General features: G+C 41.0%; 1 protein-coding gene across 4 annotated transcripts in view; it reads right to left on the bottom strand.

Annotated features, from left to right (window-relative positions):
* Window positions 1-15,912, bottom strand: part of LOC140467147 (synaptotagmin-B) — a 663,372-nt gene that overhangs the window by 11,939 nt on the left and 635,521 nt on the right. For all 4 annotated transcript variants that reach the window (XM_072563238.1, XM_072563236.1, XM_072563237.1 and 1 more), the window contains one exon: window positions 15,352-15,485. In XM_072563238.1, the coding sequence (XP_072419339.1) occupies window positions 15,352-15,485 (134 nt within the window). The remainder of the gene's footprint in view (window positions 1-15,351; window positions 15,486-15,912) is intronic.

Genomic DNA, 15,912 nt, shown 5'->3' with positions numbered 1-15,912 from the left:
CAAGTGTTGAAATATTTAATCACAAGATAATTCAGGCATCAATATTTTGACTCAGGTTCACTATGCAAATGGAAGATCACTTTATTTGCATAAATACTTTAGGAAATATTGCCAGAAATGTGAAATAAAGCTTTCTACATTGGATAATCATCACTCGACACTCACGGGCGCATATTATGCTGAGCAGATGGTCTGTGTTTCACTTGAAGCAGTATTCTGAAGTTGCGGAACATATTTAACAGATGCATCCCATTTGCTAAATACTGTGTTCATTAATCACAAATTCACAATTTTAAATTATGTTTCTTTTTTTTAATTAACATATTAGAGTGCATGATGTCTCTTTAACAGGAAGTTAACTATTATTAGGATCTATGTATCCCTTAAGGAAGAGGTTAGTAATCAAGTAAATATGTGATGTCCCACGTTCTTCAAAATTTGGCTCTGAGAGTTTGATGACATTTCTAAGAAATGCAGTTTGAATGGAGTAGAAAGTAGGAGGCTATGGATGGTTCAAGGCCATGTATTTGCTTATCATAAGTCATGACCTTTAGGGTTAGTTGCATTGATTAGATTAATAATTAAGCTTTTTTTTAATGCTACAGTGCAGATACAGGTCATTTGGCTCATTGAGTCTGCATCGACCCTCCAAAGAGCTTCCTACTCACACCTCATGCTATCCCTGTAACCCTGCATTCTGCATGGCTAATCTCTGTAGCCTACACATCCCTGGACTCTATGGGGCAATTTAGCATGGCCAATACACCTAACCTGCACATCTTTGGACTGGGGGAGAAACCCATGCAGACACAGGGAGACAGTTCCTCATTATAATCCACTCTTTTACCGTGGGAGAGAATTTCACAGCCTGTTCTGAGTGCTGCGTAAAATTGTCTCTCATGCCATAAGCATTGCAGGTACTTGCTAACCTGTGTTCACAAAAAAGACATTAGTACCTTTCAACCATGTTTCTGAGTCATTTGTAACCTGGATTTTGATGCATCATTTCTACTTGCCTTTATATTTCCCAGTTGGTATCTTAGTTTATTTCTCTTGTTCTATTTTAGCCCTGACATTTTGCTTCTTTCTGCCAGACCGAGTCATAATGTTCTGTCTATTCTCATCTAACCACCTCAATTTATAACATTCTGCCTCTGCCGATCCATTGGCACAAATCCCTGTAACCAGCTGCCTGCCTTTCTAACCATGGAACAATAAAATTAGATCCTTCAGTCTCCAGTGGGCAGTAGTACTTTGGAAGAATGTTGTATGAATTTCATTCTTTTCTCACACTAAGAGTTGGGATGGGTTGAAAATAGTGGTATGTGAATGTAGCATGACTTTGTTAGTGTTACAATCAGTAGGGCATGCTGTAATTACACAATGGCATTGAAAAACATTTGTGCGATCCGGTAAGGAACGGATTATGGCAACTTCAGATGTTGTAATCAGTCAGGTGCAATGACTAAACGTACACCAGCCCAAATCAATCCCGCGAATCAAAAGTGCAGTTGACATGACTGGTTTGAAGGTGCATTTGCTGGTTCACCTATCCCTTTTCCTTTGCTTTATTACATTAGTTTGCCTTTCTTTTCAGGTTTAACTCAGTGATTAACAGCATCACCTGGTGGTCATGGTGCCTCACAGACCAGGGAAGCTTCCCGCCTGAAAGCCTGGTCTGAACTGACTTTTCGTCACAGCTGTGTCACCTGGAGCTTCTCCAATTTGTACAGTTTTGCTTTGGTGCAATTAACCGAAAAAAAGGCAAAACCAGCACAAAAGAGCATGGAATTTTAATGGAAAATTTCATTCAGCAAAATTCAAGTTCATGCAGTTGATTTCTTTGCATTTGTTTATAAAGCACTGTGTTAGATGCTGGCCACACCTACTAAACGGCCCAGATTCCTGATCGAATTAATTACAAAAGTACACTTCTGCTAAATACACTCACTCACAGGCTTTTGGGGAGGCTGGAGAAGGAAGGTCAATGTTTTATATAGTGTATAAATATCTCTATTGAAATATGGTCTATACAAATGAATTTCCTCGTCCGCTATAATCACTGACCTCTGCCATGAGGCATTATAGACTGCAACTGCCAATTTTATAAGGCTTCAAGACACACAAAGCTTCTGTCCAGTGATGAGTATACAAGAGCTGTAAAAATGCAAGGCTCCTGATGAAGCGAAAGAGAGAAATTTCAGAGATGTGAAAGCTGCCATGAACATTTAGGAAGGAACTAACTAAAATGAAGGAACAGGCTCCAGCTGAAACATGGCTGTGGTTTGTTTTCTTTCCAGCTGAAATTAAATGTGATGTCAAAAAAATCCATTTTTTTTCCCAGAGGCAATGGCAAAATTACAAAATAGCAACAGATCTGTTTAAAAAAACCAGGGCAGCGGAGATTAACTACATTCTTAACTCTGTTGGGAAGAGGCTGTTTCAGAATGTATTCCACGCTGAATCACTGAACAACGGAAGAAACAAACTAAAGGAAATTAAAGTCTTGAAAGTCTATTGCTCTTTTCTCTCTCAAACAGAAATTGCTAGAAAAACTCAACAGGTCTGGCAGATCTCTGGAGAGAAAGCAGAGTTAATGTTTCAGCGCAAGGGACCATTCTTCAGAACTGATTCAAGCCAAGAAAAGTATATATATATATATATATATATATATGGCAGAGGAAGGGGGAGGAGTAAATGTTCGGTGCAGTTGGAGCCCAGAAAGAGACAACAAAGGGTAGACAAAGGAATGGGTAGAGGTCAGCCTGGAAGAATCAACAGCAGCTAATGGGGACTATTAATAGATGACAATGGGTTGTTTGTGATAGCATTCCATGTGATGACAAGGCCAGGTGTGTGGCGGTGTGGAGTAAGGTGCTCAGGCTTAAAATTATTGACTTTATATTGAGTCCTGAGGTGGCAAGGTTACCAAGCAGAAAATGAGGTTCTTTTCTTTCAGCTTGTGCTGACCTTCACTGAACCACTGTAGCAAGCCTGAGGCAGAGATGTTGACCAGGGAACATTGTGGTGCGCTGCAGTGGCAGTTAACAGGAAGCGCAGTGCCTTTTTTGCAGAGTTATGTAGGTGCTCTGCAAAGCAGTTGCCCAGTCTGTGTTTCTTCTCACCAATGTAGAGGAGACCACATTGTAAGCAGTGAATACAGTGGACTAGATTCAATGAAGTGCCAGTTATGACTCCAACCAGTTTTCCCTCCATTCCAAATGACCCCAGTTTTGCTAGGGCTCTTTGATGTCACACTCAACCACATGCAGCCTTAATGTCAAGAGCAGTGTCTCTCACCTCACCTCATGTCATCACGGAGAAAGCCATATTCTCATTGCAGGAAGTCGAATCATTTTTGCACATAACTGTATGGTTAGAAAGGAGCAAACCAAGCAGGTCCAGGTTGCCCTGGAGAAGTAACGGCTGAAGATTCTGACGCTTCATTGTACAGTGTAACATGTAAGTTCAATCAACTAAATAGGTAAGACATGATTCATGACTGATACAATAAGGACTGCAGAAGGAGATCATCAGGTCGACATAGACGTCATAGAGAGTGTTGTGCCATACAACAGGCCTGTACAAAATGACTAAGATGGTGTTTCAAAAATGAAGCTCTCAAAAGTAACATTGAGATGAGATATTAGCAACACACTCATGCTGAGAGGACAGATTGCTCTGTGGGCCCAATGCAATAACACCAACAAAGATAATTAATGGCAAGCAAAAGACACATGTTACAGCAGGAGCAAGTCTAAAACTTGGGCTGTTAATCCTCTGGGTGTTGAAAGAGATTTGCAACATGTGGCAGCATACTAAACCATTGAGCATGCAACAGATCCAAGAAGAGTCCAAGGATGTGTTTCCAGTGTTAGGATGTCTTCGAGGAGAATATCACCTTGAAGTAGATGACAGTCTTAAGATCAATTCAGCATCTATTGAGGAAAGTTCCAGCTATCCTCAAGGCCAGACAAGATAGAATAGCTTGAAAGGAAGGAACAGTCAAGAAAGTGGTAACTCCAACAGAATGGATCAGCACCATGGGAGCAGTGAAACAATAGCTCACTTCAGCTATTACAACATTTCTGGCAGCATCAGGAGGTGGAGAAGTCGACATTTCGAGTGTGTAACCCTTCTTCAGCATATGCAGTTTTTTTTGTCTCTAACCAATTACAACATTCCTGCAGTGTGATGTGTAACAATGGCCTTCAGTTCATGAATGAAGAACTCAGCCACTTCAGAAATACTTGGGAAATTTAACACCACACATCATCTCCACACTATCCCTAATCAAATGAAAAGCTTGTATTGGCAGTGAAAACCACCAAAGGAACATGTAAACCAAGTAAATCCAGCACAAGGCGATCTTTGAGTGGAGAAACACACCAACTGAAGGCATGGTGAGCAGTCTAGTGCAAAGACTAATGTCATGCTGCTCCCAAATCAACCTTCCAAGAGCAAAACAAGTTACTGAACCTAGGAATAGTAACAGGTGTGAATGACAAATCAAACAGCATAAATTCAAATTGCACTTTGACAAACTGCCAAATCATAACCAGAGTTGAGCAATGGACAGCCAATCAGGTTACAAATGTTCAAAACTCTCAACAAGAGTCAGTCCAAATGGCAACTTTTGACCGATGTGCAGCAGTTGTCACCTCAGTCATGCACAGTGGAAGTGAAGGTCACAACCACAGGCACATAACACAAGGGGAGAAGCTGTTCCTAAACTTTAAGCAGCTGATCAGTGAGATGTGAATGTACCAACTGTACAGTTCACAGATAAACCATCACAACCATAAGGTCAGATTGACACAACAATGGAAACAAACTAACAGCAGGTACCATGGCAACAACAAAGGACACAGGACCGACACCACCTGGAAAGGAATGACCAACATCAACACATGTGCATAGCATGAAATGACCAATATAATTTAAAGACAGTATGTGTGATGCATGTGCAGAAACTGATAAGAATGAAGGGCTTATGCCTGAAACGTCAACTCTCCTGCTCCTCAGATGTTGCCTGACTTGCTGTGCTTTCCCAGCGCCACCCTCTTCAACTCTGACTCTCCAGCATCTGCAGTCCTCACTTTCTCCAAGAATCACTGGAAGCACGAGAACAGTCATTTGTATATTAAACATGGGACCTTGCTGATGCTTGCTGCTCTGTGACTAGTAGGTTTGTTCCTGATGATCTTGCACACCACCAGGGCAATGAAAAATGACAACTTAGCAAGTTCCATAGAGAGTAAACAGAACTACACTGAAATAGCTAACACTGAAGGCCAACTGGGTCAACAGGTCAGTGCCAGTGTTCATAATGTGCATTCGCCTCCTTCCACCTTATTTCATCTCACTGTATCATGTCAATATTTAACTTCCTCTTAAAGGTTTGGGGTAAGGACTCGTGTTGCAGCCTGATAAACTGGGCTACTCTTCAGATTTTGGGATTTGAGTTGCACCAATAAGGCAAAGATAAATAATTTGAAATCACTTGGGTGTTCACAACTGAAGAGATGTGAGTGAATTACAAGGACATCAGACACTTGGATAGAAGTGCTGCCAAATAGCACTGAGAGACCAAAATCAGAGAGAATCTATTTTAAAATGAGAATTCATTTAATGTGGTGCCTGTTTGGAGACCAGAAATGGAATCAAATGGCTAACACAAGATATGGTCCTTGTTCTAAAATATTTATTTAGCCATCTGTGACCTGATGAGAAGAAAGTCCTAATTTCAGAGTGAATCTGTTTTAACACTTTAGTAACTACAATCTATACTGCTCAATATAATTTCAAACTCCGGCTTCACTGAAATGTTCAATAATTCAAATTTCAAAGAGAGGCGGTGGAGACACTATATATCAGTTGAAAGATAAAGAGAATTTGCAATTAATTATCACTTTCACAATGACAATATCTCAACAGACTTATTAACTGTACTCCGTGTAGGAAACTTTAGAAGATCTGACTGCCAATTTGTACACAGCAAGGTCCAATGAACAGAACTGAGATCATGACCAGATTATCTGTATTTATGTTGTTCTTGAAGGATAAATATGAAGGGAATTCTTCTATTCATCTTAAATTATTGCCCTTGGAAGTTTTATGTCCACCTAAGACAGCAGACTGGAGTGATATTGAGTCTGAAAAAGTGTCGTCTGACAGCATAGAATTCCTTGGTGCTGCACTGCAGTGCCAGGTTAGATTTTGTTGTCATGTCTCTAAGGTTGGGTTTGAACATACAACTTTCTTACTCAGGGGCTTGAATAATAGCTATGGAATGGCATATCCACATCAGAATGGTCCTCATGCTCAGGTCAGTCTTCATGATGTGTCTGATCTCTAAAGTACTTTCTTTAATTACCGAGAGAAGGCATTCAGTACTTTGGACATAGTCAGTGCTAGAAACCTGTTGGGCTGACTATCTACTTGTGAATGCTGAGTGAGATAGGAAGATCAAAAATGGAGGTGAAACCAAAAGAGAAAATGCTAGAAAATCTCAGCAGGTCTGGCAGCATCTGTAAGGAGAGAAAAGAGCTGACGTTTCGAGTCTAACTGACCCTTTGTCAAAGCTTTGACAATATCTCAACAGACTTATTAATTGTACTCCATGCAGGAAACTTTAGAAGATCTGACTGCCACTTTGACAAAGGGTCTGTTTGATTCAAAACGTCAGCTCTTTTCTCTCCTTATAGATGCTGCCAGACCTGCTGAGATTTTCCAGCATTTTCTCTTTTGGTTTCAGATTCCAGCATCCGCAGTAATTTGCTTTTAAAAAAATGGAGGTGAGTTCATTTTGCTTCATCAGCTTTCAAAATTCAAAATTGACAAGTTACCTGCAGAAGAGTCATACTATTTTTGAAAGTCATTTCCTGGTATCTAGCATCACTGGTGAGGCTTTTATAATTTAGCATGGACTAGTTGTCCATAAGCTCTTTTTTAAAAGTGGTGATACTGTGGAATTACTTGCTAGTGACTTAGAGGGCACTTAAGAGACAGCCACATTGGTGTGGGGCTGGAGACACAAAGTGGCCAAACCTTGTAAAGATGGTAGGCTTCCTTCTCTAAATGATATTAAATCAGTTGACCGTTCAAACACAATGTGGCATCTTCATGATTGCTTTTACTGATGCCAACTTTGTCCAATCAACTGACTTCAAATTTAAAATGTCATGGTGCAAGTTGAATGAAAAATGTCCCGTCTATTAATCCAGTAACATAAGCCTCTTCTACCCATAAGGTTGCTAGAAGATGCATTAGAATGAAATGGGTTGACATGCGCTTCCAATTTCCTTCAATCTCCCCAGGAAGTGCATCACCTTCTCCGAGCAGTTTAGCTATAATAGAAGTTATTACTCCTCAGAATTCACTGCATACAAAGTTCTGAGGGGTATCGCTGTGAGAGATAATAAGATACTAAATGATACAAGCCTCTTCAAATACATAAAAGGTCATCTTAGTTGTTCTATTGGGAGTGAATGTAGACAGATGTTGTAATGGAATTCCCTAGTGATATGATGCATATAGCTCTACAATAAGAACAAATTTCCCTTCTGTTAGAAAGTTCCATTCATAGCAATTCCAGCTGATGCTCTCACTCTGCTAAAAAGAACATTTATTGGCATGAAACTGTGATAGAGACTGCTTTCTTTAAAATTAGAACACGGACAGTAAAAATTGGAATGCATTTCTGCAAGATCCACCTGATGGTGGAAGCTCAGTATTATAAACATCTTGCCTCCCTCAAGGAAAAAACAGTCCAAGAAAACATTAATACTTGGAAATGAATACAATGATCAAAGTTGTTCAATTTGAAGTATGCAAGACACATTAGAATAGTATATGTCATTGGCCAATGGTTTTTCCTTCTGAGTCAATGTTATCTGACATTCTGAACGGCAGCTATTAGCTCAGGATTTGATGCTGAAATAGCCACTGTAGATGCTGCATTTATCTCCACCTCCAAGGATGATATGCAGCAGAGTAGAATATACAGAAATTCTTCTGTATTTCGGTGGTATTAATTAACGTTAAGGAAAAAGAACATTAAAAAAGAATTCCTGGCTAGATTTTGTGCACCGAACACTAAGTGTGAGCATCCTCAGATGTGGTTACTTTCCTGTCCCCATCAGTGAGAAAGTCCTGCAGTGCAAACTTCAATCTACCAAATAGATAAGCTATCAATGGGCGGCAAACCTCTCCATCTAGCACCAGCCTTGACACTGGAGTCTTGCCCCACGGGGAGCTGATGGTCCATCAGAGATGGGCACCTTCTGGGACTTGGAGTTTGAGGCTGTGCAACAAAGGATTGCAATAGTGAGAATGGTGAGTGGATTTATTTTAGGACATCACAGGGTGGAGGTCATGGGGAATTTAGGGAATGATGGAGATATGCACTGGGTCATGGGTTTCAGCAGTCACCAAATTGCACCACCCCCAATCCGTGCTACAGATAGAGCCAAATGGAGTCCCCGTCTCACCCTCAACCCAGCAGGCAGGCTGCCTGGGTCTCTCTATTGAGAAGGTAGCCACCTTTCTCATCTTCCAAGAAGGCAGGTAATTGGACTGGGTTGAGGCCCTGATTAACCATTTTAGGCCATCACTGGTGGATACCAAGGAAGTCACTCAAGTGGTAAGAAAGAGTTGGATATTTGGCATTATCAACTCACTCAGTTATTTACCTTTCTCATCACATCTAGGGATGGGAAATTCCTGCTATTTACTTTATTCCTAAACAGTAATCATAGAAGACTACAACTTGAATCAACATTGAGGGTTTGGAAGAGGGGTTGGCCATTCAGCAACTCAAGCCTGCCCTGTCAGATAATTAGAATATGTTTGTCATGTACCTTAAGTCCCAATGCCAGCCTTTGCTTCACATCCCTTTGTAGCCTTATCTAACTAACTGCTAACTAAGTTCCAATTTGCCCAGATTCCAGAGTCTTTGGAAGAGTATTCCAGATTTCCATTACCTTATACAGAAAGAACAGGCACAAGATAGTTTAGCAAGAGAGAGAAGAGACATCAGGTAAAACAATGAGAGGTAGAGAGTGGACACCAGTTAAAGTGGTGTGAGAAAGTCAATCAGATAAAATAAGTCAAGAAGAAGAAAAAACTCAGGTTGACATCACATCAATGCTGTGAGTTGATTGATTGATTGTTAAGCAATAATATAAGGAACCAAGTTTCAACTCCACTAAAGAAAATGTACATTTCTAAACTAGCAATGGGGAGTAATTTACAAGCACAGGCTGATTTGTGACTAAAGGTGAAGAATATCTATTTTCTATTATTCTCCAATTTATAGGTATTGGGACAAGAGAAAGACTAAAATAAAATAAAGCAAGCAAAAGTAACAAAAGTTAAAATTAGTGAAAATTTAAATTAAAATTTAAGATGAAGGTATGGCAGGGCAGTTTGACCAAATAGAATGCCCATCCTGTGGCTTATAGAGAGTTGTGGACACTTTTAATGACTTAAATGGGGCTACATGAGGTGGTACCACCAGCTACATAAATTTCATTTCGAGGTTTGAGTTTGAGCAGTGGCCACTGAGAACATCTAAGAGGTCGAGAACTATGATCATAGTACATTCATTGAGATGGTCAGACAAGTTAGAATAAATTAATGTCAAGTATTCCAGGGTAAACAGGCAGGAAATACAAGAGCTCCTTTCCCTTCCTGCACATTAGTGAGGATGGATCCTCGGAGAGATGAGGCAAGAGCCAAGCTTATGGCACCAAGGGTGGCTTAGCTGTACAGTATGCAAGAAAGAAGAATGATAGGGTCGTACTGATGATGTTTCCTTTTGCTAGGGGAACAGACAGATGTTTCTGCAGCTATCAACATGACTCCAGGTGTGCTGCACCCACTATCTCCCCCGATGCAAAGGTAATGATTTCACAGAAAAGCTGCAGGACATTCTTCTAGGTAGGGTGAATAGCCATAAGTTGATCTCTGCATTACAGAGGAACCTTGATTATCTGAACGACATGGGCGGGGAGTATTTTGCTTGGATAATTGAATGTTCAGATAATCGAATGCCAGATAATGCAGTTTAACCAAACATGGGGACCTCGCGATCTTGTTTGATAATCCAAAATTCGGATAGTCAAATACCAGATAATTGAGGTTCCTCTGTATTACTAACAACTCCGTAGGGAAAGGGGATGTGGTCCTGCAAGTATAATGTAGGCAGGATGGTACAATATTAGCAAACAGAAGCTTGAAATATCATTCTCAGTGTCAAATGCAAGAGAGTACAGAAAAAGGAGGATGAAAGGTAGATTAATGTGTGTCTGAAAAGATGACACAAGAGGGAGGGATTAAGTTTCTTCAAGGCCATTTCTGAACAAGCTGAAGATTTTTATCTGAACAGAACTATGACTGAGTTCCTTGTGGGATTTTTTGCCAGTGTTGTTGGGGAAGGTTTTAACTAAGCCATCAGGGGTGTAGCGAGCCAGGAAAGAATAAGATCAGAGTGCACAAAATGCACAAGATGTAGACAGCACCAAAATAGAGGATATTAAGTTAAAATGTGAAGTTGGAATAAGGGGGAAAGTAATAAGATTTAAATCAGGGTTACACTGCACGCATGTGAATACAGAGTATTGTGAATAATAAGATTGGGAGTTACTTTATGGGATTATGATGTGTCAATATCAGAGACCTGGCTAAAAAAAGGGAAAATATTTCTGCCTAAACGGTGTTCAGGAAAGATAGCAAAGAGACTGCGGTCCTGAATTTAAAAAAAGGAAATTACGTCTATGAGTTGTGAGCTAGCTATGATAAACCGGGGAATCATTAAAGGGATGATGATAAGTAGACAATGGCAAATATTTAAAAAGTGCCTGGACAACCTGCAAAAGTTATTCATTCCATTAAAATAAACCAAGAAATGTAGTCAGGCCATGGCTCAAAAGGGAAATTAGGGATTTGTACTACATCCAAAGAAGAGGTATACAGATTAGCCAAAAGAAGCAAAAGACCGAAGGATTGAGAACAGTAAGGGGAGACAAAGAAACTGATTAAGATGGGATGGTGGAGTGTGACAGCAAGTTTTCAGGAAATATACAAACTAATAGTGAAAGCTTTTATAGGTATGTTAAGACAAAAATATTAGTAAAGACAAATGTAGGTCCTCTACAGTCAGAAGCAGGGAAATTTATAAAGGGGAACAAAGAGACAGCAGACTAATTAAACATATATTTTCACAAAGAAAGACAAAAACATCCCAAAATTATGGGGTGAGCTCAAGGCTGAATGAGAAGGATGAATTTAAAGAAATTACTATTACAAGGGAAATGTTATTGGGGGAATTAACAGGAGTAAAGGCAGAAAAATCCCCAGGGCCTAATGTAACTCCACTATTTAAGACAAGAGACAGAGAGAAAACAACAAATTATAGTCTGGTTAGCTTGCCATTGAGAGTGGGAAATATGCTAGAGTCCATTATAAAAGATGTAACAGCAGATCACTTTAAAAATTGCAACAGGATTGCATAGAATGAATATGGTTTTATGAAGGGGATATTGTGCTTGGCAAATCTGCTAGAGATTTTTAAAGATGTAATTAATAGAGTTGATAAGTGGAGGGAGCACTGGATATGGTTTACTTGGATTTTCAGAAAGCTTTTGATAAGATTCCACCTAAGAGATTAGCATGCAAAATTAAATTTCATGGGCTTGGAGGATATGTTGTGAAGTGGATTGAGACCTGGTTGATCGACAGGAAACAAAGAGGAGGAAAAACTGGCTTATTTTCCAAGTAGCAGGCAGTGATTAGTGGGGTACCACAGGGATCAGTGCTTGGATCCAAGTTATTCACAATATATATTAATGATTTTGATGAGGAAACTATGTGTCATATCTCTAAGTCTGCAGATAACACAAAGCTGGATGGGAGGGTAACCAGTAAGGAGTTTGCTGAAAAGCATCCATACGATTTGGACAATTTGAGTGAGTGGGCAAATATAATACAAATGCAGTATAATAGGGATAAATATGAGTTTATCCACTTTGGTCATAAAATCAAGCTGGTAGATTACTATCTGAATAGCAATAGATTGGGAAAGGGGGTTTCCTTATGCACCAGTCACTGTAGGTAAGCATGGAGGTGTAGTAGGTGGTGAAGAAGCAAAATTGCCTTCATAGAGTGAGATGGCTTTCTGCAACTCTACAGGGACTTATTAAGACCATAACTTGAGTATTGCATGCAGGTTTTGTCTCCTTGTCCAAGGAAGGATGTTCTGGCTATTGTGGAATTCCAAAGAAGGTTTACCAAACTGATTCCTAGGCTGGCGGGACTGACAAATGGGGAGACATTGAATTGGTTAGGACCAGTATAGTTTATCATAGTTTAAAATAATGAGAGAAGAGGGGTTCTGGTAGAAACCTATAAACTTGCAACAAGACTAGCCAGTAGATGCAAAAAGGATGTTCCTAATGAATGAAAGCCCAGATTTGAGGTTATAGTCTAAAGGTATACAGTAGTCATTTAGGACTGATGTGAGGAGAAATTTCTTCATCCAGAGAGTTGTGAATCTATGGAATTCTTTGCCACAGAGAGCAGTTGAGGACAAAGCTTTGAATGTTTTCAAGAAGAAACTATATAATGTTCTTTAGGACATCAGGGATCAATGGGTATAGAGCAAAAGGGAACAGTTGGATGGTCAGTCATGACTATATAGAATGGCAGGGCAGGGTCAAAGTGCCACAGAGCCTACTCCTATATTCTGTATTCACAAACATTTAGTTTCTGTAATTAAAAGGAGGAAGACTAGTGCTTTTGTTTATGCAGAGCATTTCAGTGCAATTGGATTGCAGCACTAGAGAAATAGAATGTTTCAGAAAGTTCAACAACAGAATCAATCTAACTTGAGCTAAGAAATAACAAGGGGGCAATTATGTTGCTTGTTGTAAATCTATAGAGCACGAACTAGTGGGAAGCAGACAGAGGAACAAATGTGCAAGGAAATTACAGTGAGCTGTATATGTCAAAAAGTACTTGTAATGGTGACTTTGATTATCCATTAATAGAATGGGATAGTGATAGTGGAAGTGATAGTGAGAGACGAGTGTTCTTAGATTGTGTTCAGGAGAATCTCTTACAGCAGCTTGTGTCTAGTCTAACAAGAAAGAAGGCACTGTTAGATATAGTTCTTGGGAATGATCTAAGTCTGATCAAGTGACAGTGAGGAACATGTAGGAGCTCGTGGTCACAGATCATAAAGAGCAGATTTAAATGGGGCAAAGCCAGAGCTCAACCAAATGAATTGGAACTAATGACTGATGGGCAAAACAGTAGCTGAATGGATTAATCAGCGGATAAAGGGGGTGCAGTGGTCGTTTGGTGCACTGACCTCTACATCGCTGAAGCTAGACGCCAACATGAAGACACCTTCTCCTACCACCCCCTCAACCATGACTCCACCCCCACATCACTAAACCATCAGCTCCCAGACCATACAGAATCTCATCACCTCAGAAGATCTCCCACTCACAGCTTCCAATCTTGTAGTCTGGGAGCCCTGCACTATCCAATTTTACCTCCTTCCCAAGATCCACAAGCCTGACCACCCTGGCCGACCCATTGTTTCAGCCTGCTCCTGCCCCACCAAACACATCTCCACCTACCTCGATACTGTCCTATCCCCCTAGTCCAGGAACTTCCCACATATGTTCGAGACACTACCCACGCCCTCCATCTCCTCCAAGACTTCAGTTTCCCTGGCCTCCAACACTTCATCTGTACCATGAACATCCAATCCCGCTACACCTCCATCCGCCATGACCAGGGCTGCCAAGCCCTCTGTTTATTCCTCTCCCGACATCCCCAACAGAACTCTTCCACTGACACTCTCATTCGTTTGGCTGAACTGCTCCTCGTCCTTAACAATTTCTCCTTTGAATCCTCCCACTTCCTCCAGACCTATGGGCCCCAGCTATGCCTGTCTCTTTGTCGGTTACGTAAAACAATCCATCTTCCGTAGTTACATCAGCACCACTCCGCTACACTGATGACTGCATCAGCGCCACCTCGTGCTCCCACGGGGAGGGTGAGCAGTTCATCAACCTCACCAACACATTCCACCCTGACCTTAAATTCACCTGGACCATCTCTGACACCCTCCCCTTCTGACACCTTCCCCTGACATCACAGGAATTGCAAAACCTGTGCCCACACCTCCTCCCTCACCTCCTCCCTCACCTCCATCCAAGGCCCCAAAGGAGCCTTCCACATCCATCAAAGTTTTACCTGCACATCCACCAATATCATTTATTGTATCCGTTGCTCCCGATGAGGTCTCCTCTACATTGGGAAGACTAGATGCCTCCTCACAGAGCGCTTCAGGGAACATCTCCAGGACACCTTGCACCAATCAATCAAACCGCTCCGTGGCCCAACATTTCAACTCCCCCTCCCACTCTGCCGAGGACATGCAGGTCCTGTGCCTCCTTCACCGTCGCTCCCTCACCACCAGACGCCTAGAAGAAGAATGCCTCATCTTCCGCCTTGGAACACTTCAACCCCAGGGCATCAATGTAGACTTCACTTTCCTCATTTCCCCTCCCCCCACCTTACCCGAGTTCCAAACTTCCAGCTCAGTACCATCCTTATGACCAGTCCTACATGCCAGTCTTCCTTCCCCCATCCACTCCACCCTCCTCTCTGACCTATCACCTTTATCCCCACCCCCATCCACCTATTGTACTCTTTGCTACCCTCCCCCACCCACCTCTCTGACCTATCACCTTCATCCCCATCCACCTACTGTTACCTTCTCCCCAGCCCCACTGCCCTCCCATTTATCTCTCCACCCTGGAGGCTCCCTGCCTTCAGTCCTGATGAAGGGCTTTTGCCCAAAACTTCGATTTCCCTGCTCCTCAGATGCTGCCTGACTGCTTGTGCTTTTCCAGCACCACTCTAATCTAGACTCTGATCTCCAGCATCTGCAGTCCTCACTTTTGCCTAGCCACATTTATGAACCAGTGCTCACAATTTAACACTCGCAAGCCTGGTATTTCTAGTAAATTTGTTGGATCATTATTTTCTTAAAGGAACAACCATTAGAAAGAAGGGTCAGTCTTCTTGTGGGTGATAGTCAAACACTTAATGTGATTGGATAGTTTGTACCAAACCACACAGAAGGGTAGCATCATGTAACATGATGTAGTGAGAAAAGGAATGTGTATATCCACAAATCACTTAAGTTTGAACAATTTATTTTGATGGAATATAAAGCATCCTTGAGATATTCAATCAGAATGTCCTTGTTTTGTTGACCTTATGGCAGGTGCTATCTTTCAGTAGGCTAAATGTTAATTATTAGTACAGTACCTGTATTTGTTCAAATGGAATTTCAAAGCTGAATGATTCATTGTAGTAAGGATTCAGTGTGTTTTTCTTAACTGTCGTTTTCTTTTTCTTCAGTCGTTTTCCATTCTGCAGCAGATGTATCTTTACGTAAGGATCTGGAAGAAATAAGATCCGTCGCTTAGTAATCAATTCATAATAAGAAGGTAAAGCAGATTAATCTTTGAAACAAAGTCTTATGACACAGTGGAATGTTTCATAGGATGAACACTCGCTTCTCTGATTCCTTATATGACAATTCCTAATCTCAATTCTGCAAGAGATGACAGGCTGGGCAGCACAATATTAGCCTATAGGTCATGTCTCTTCAATCTATTCTTGTGTATCATGCTTCAAGGCAATGTTTTCACCCCAACCATTGACAGCTGCTTCATCAATGGTCCTTCTCCAACTTAAGGTCAAAGTTAAGAACTTGCATTTATGACTGGACCCTTGTTAGTTGGATTTGCAATTCCTCTGATAATGAAGTGGATTGGGACAACATATAGGCTTGAGCTGATGAGTAACATGTAACATTCATGTCTC

The sequence above is a fragment of the Chiloscyllium punctatum genome, chromosome 45 (assembly GCF_047496795.1).
Source record: "Chiloscyllium punctatum isolate Juve2018m chromosome 45, sChiPun1.3, whole genome shotgun sequence".
NCBI lineage: Eukaryota > Metazoa > Chordata > Chondrichthyes > Orectolobiformes > Hemiscylliidae > Chiloscyllium > Chiloscyllium punctatum.
This window is presented reverse-complemented; position numbering and strand designations above follow the sequence as displayed.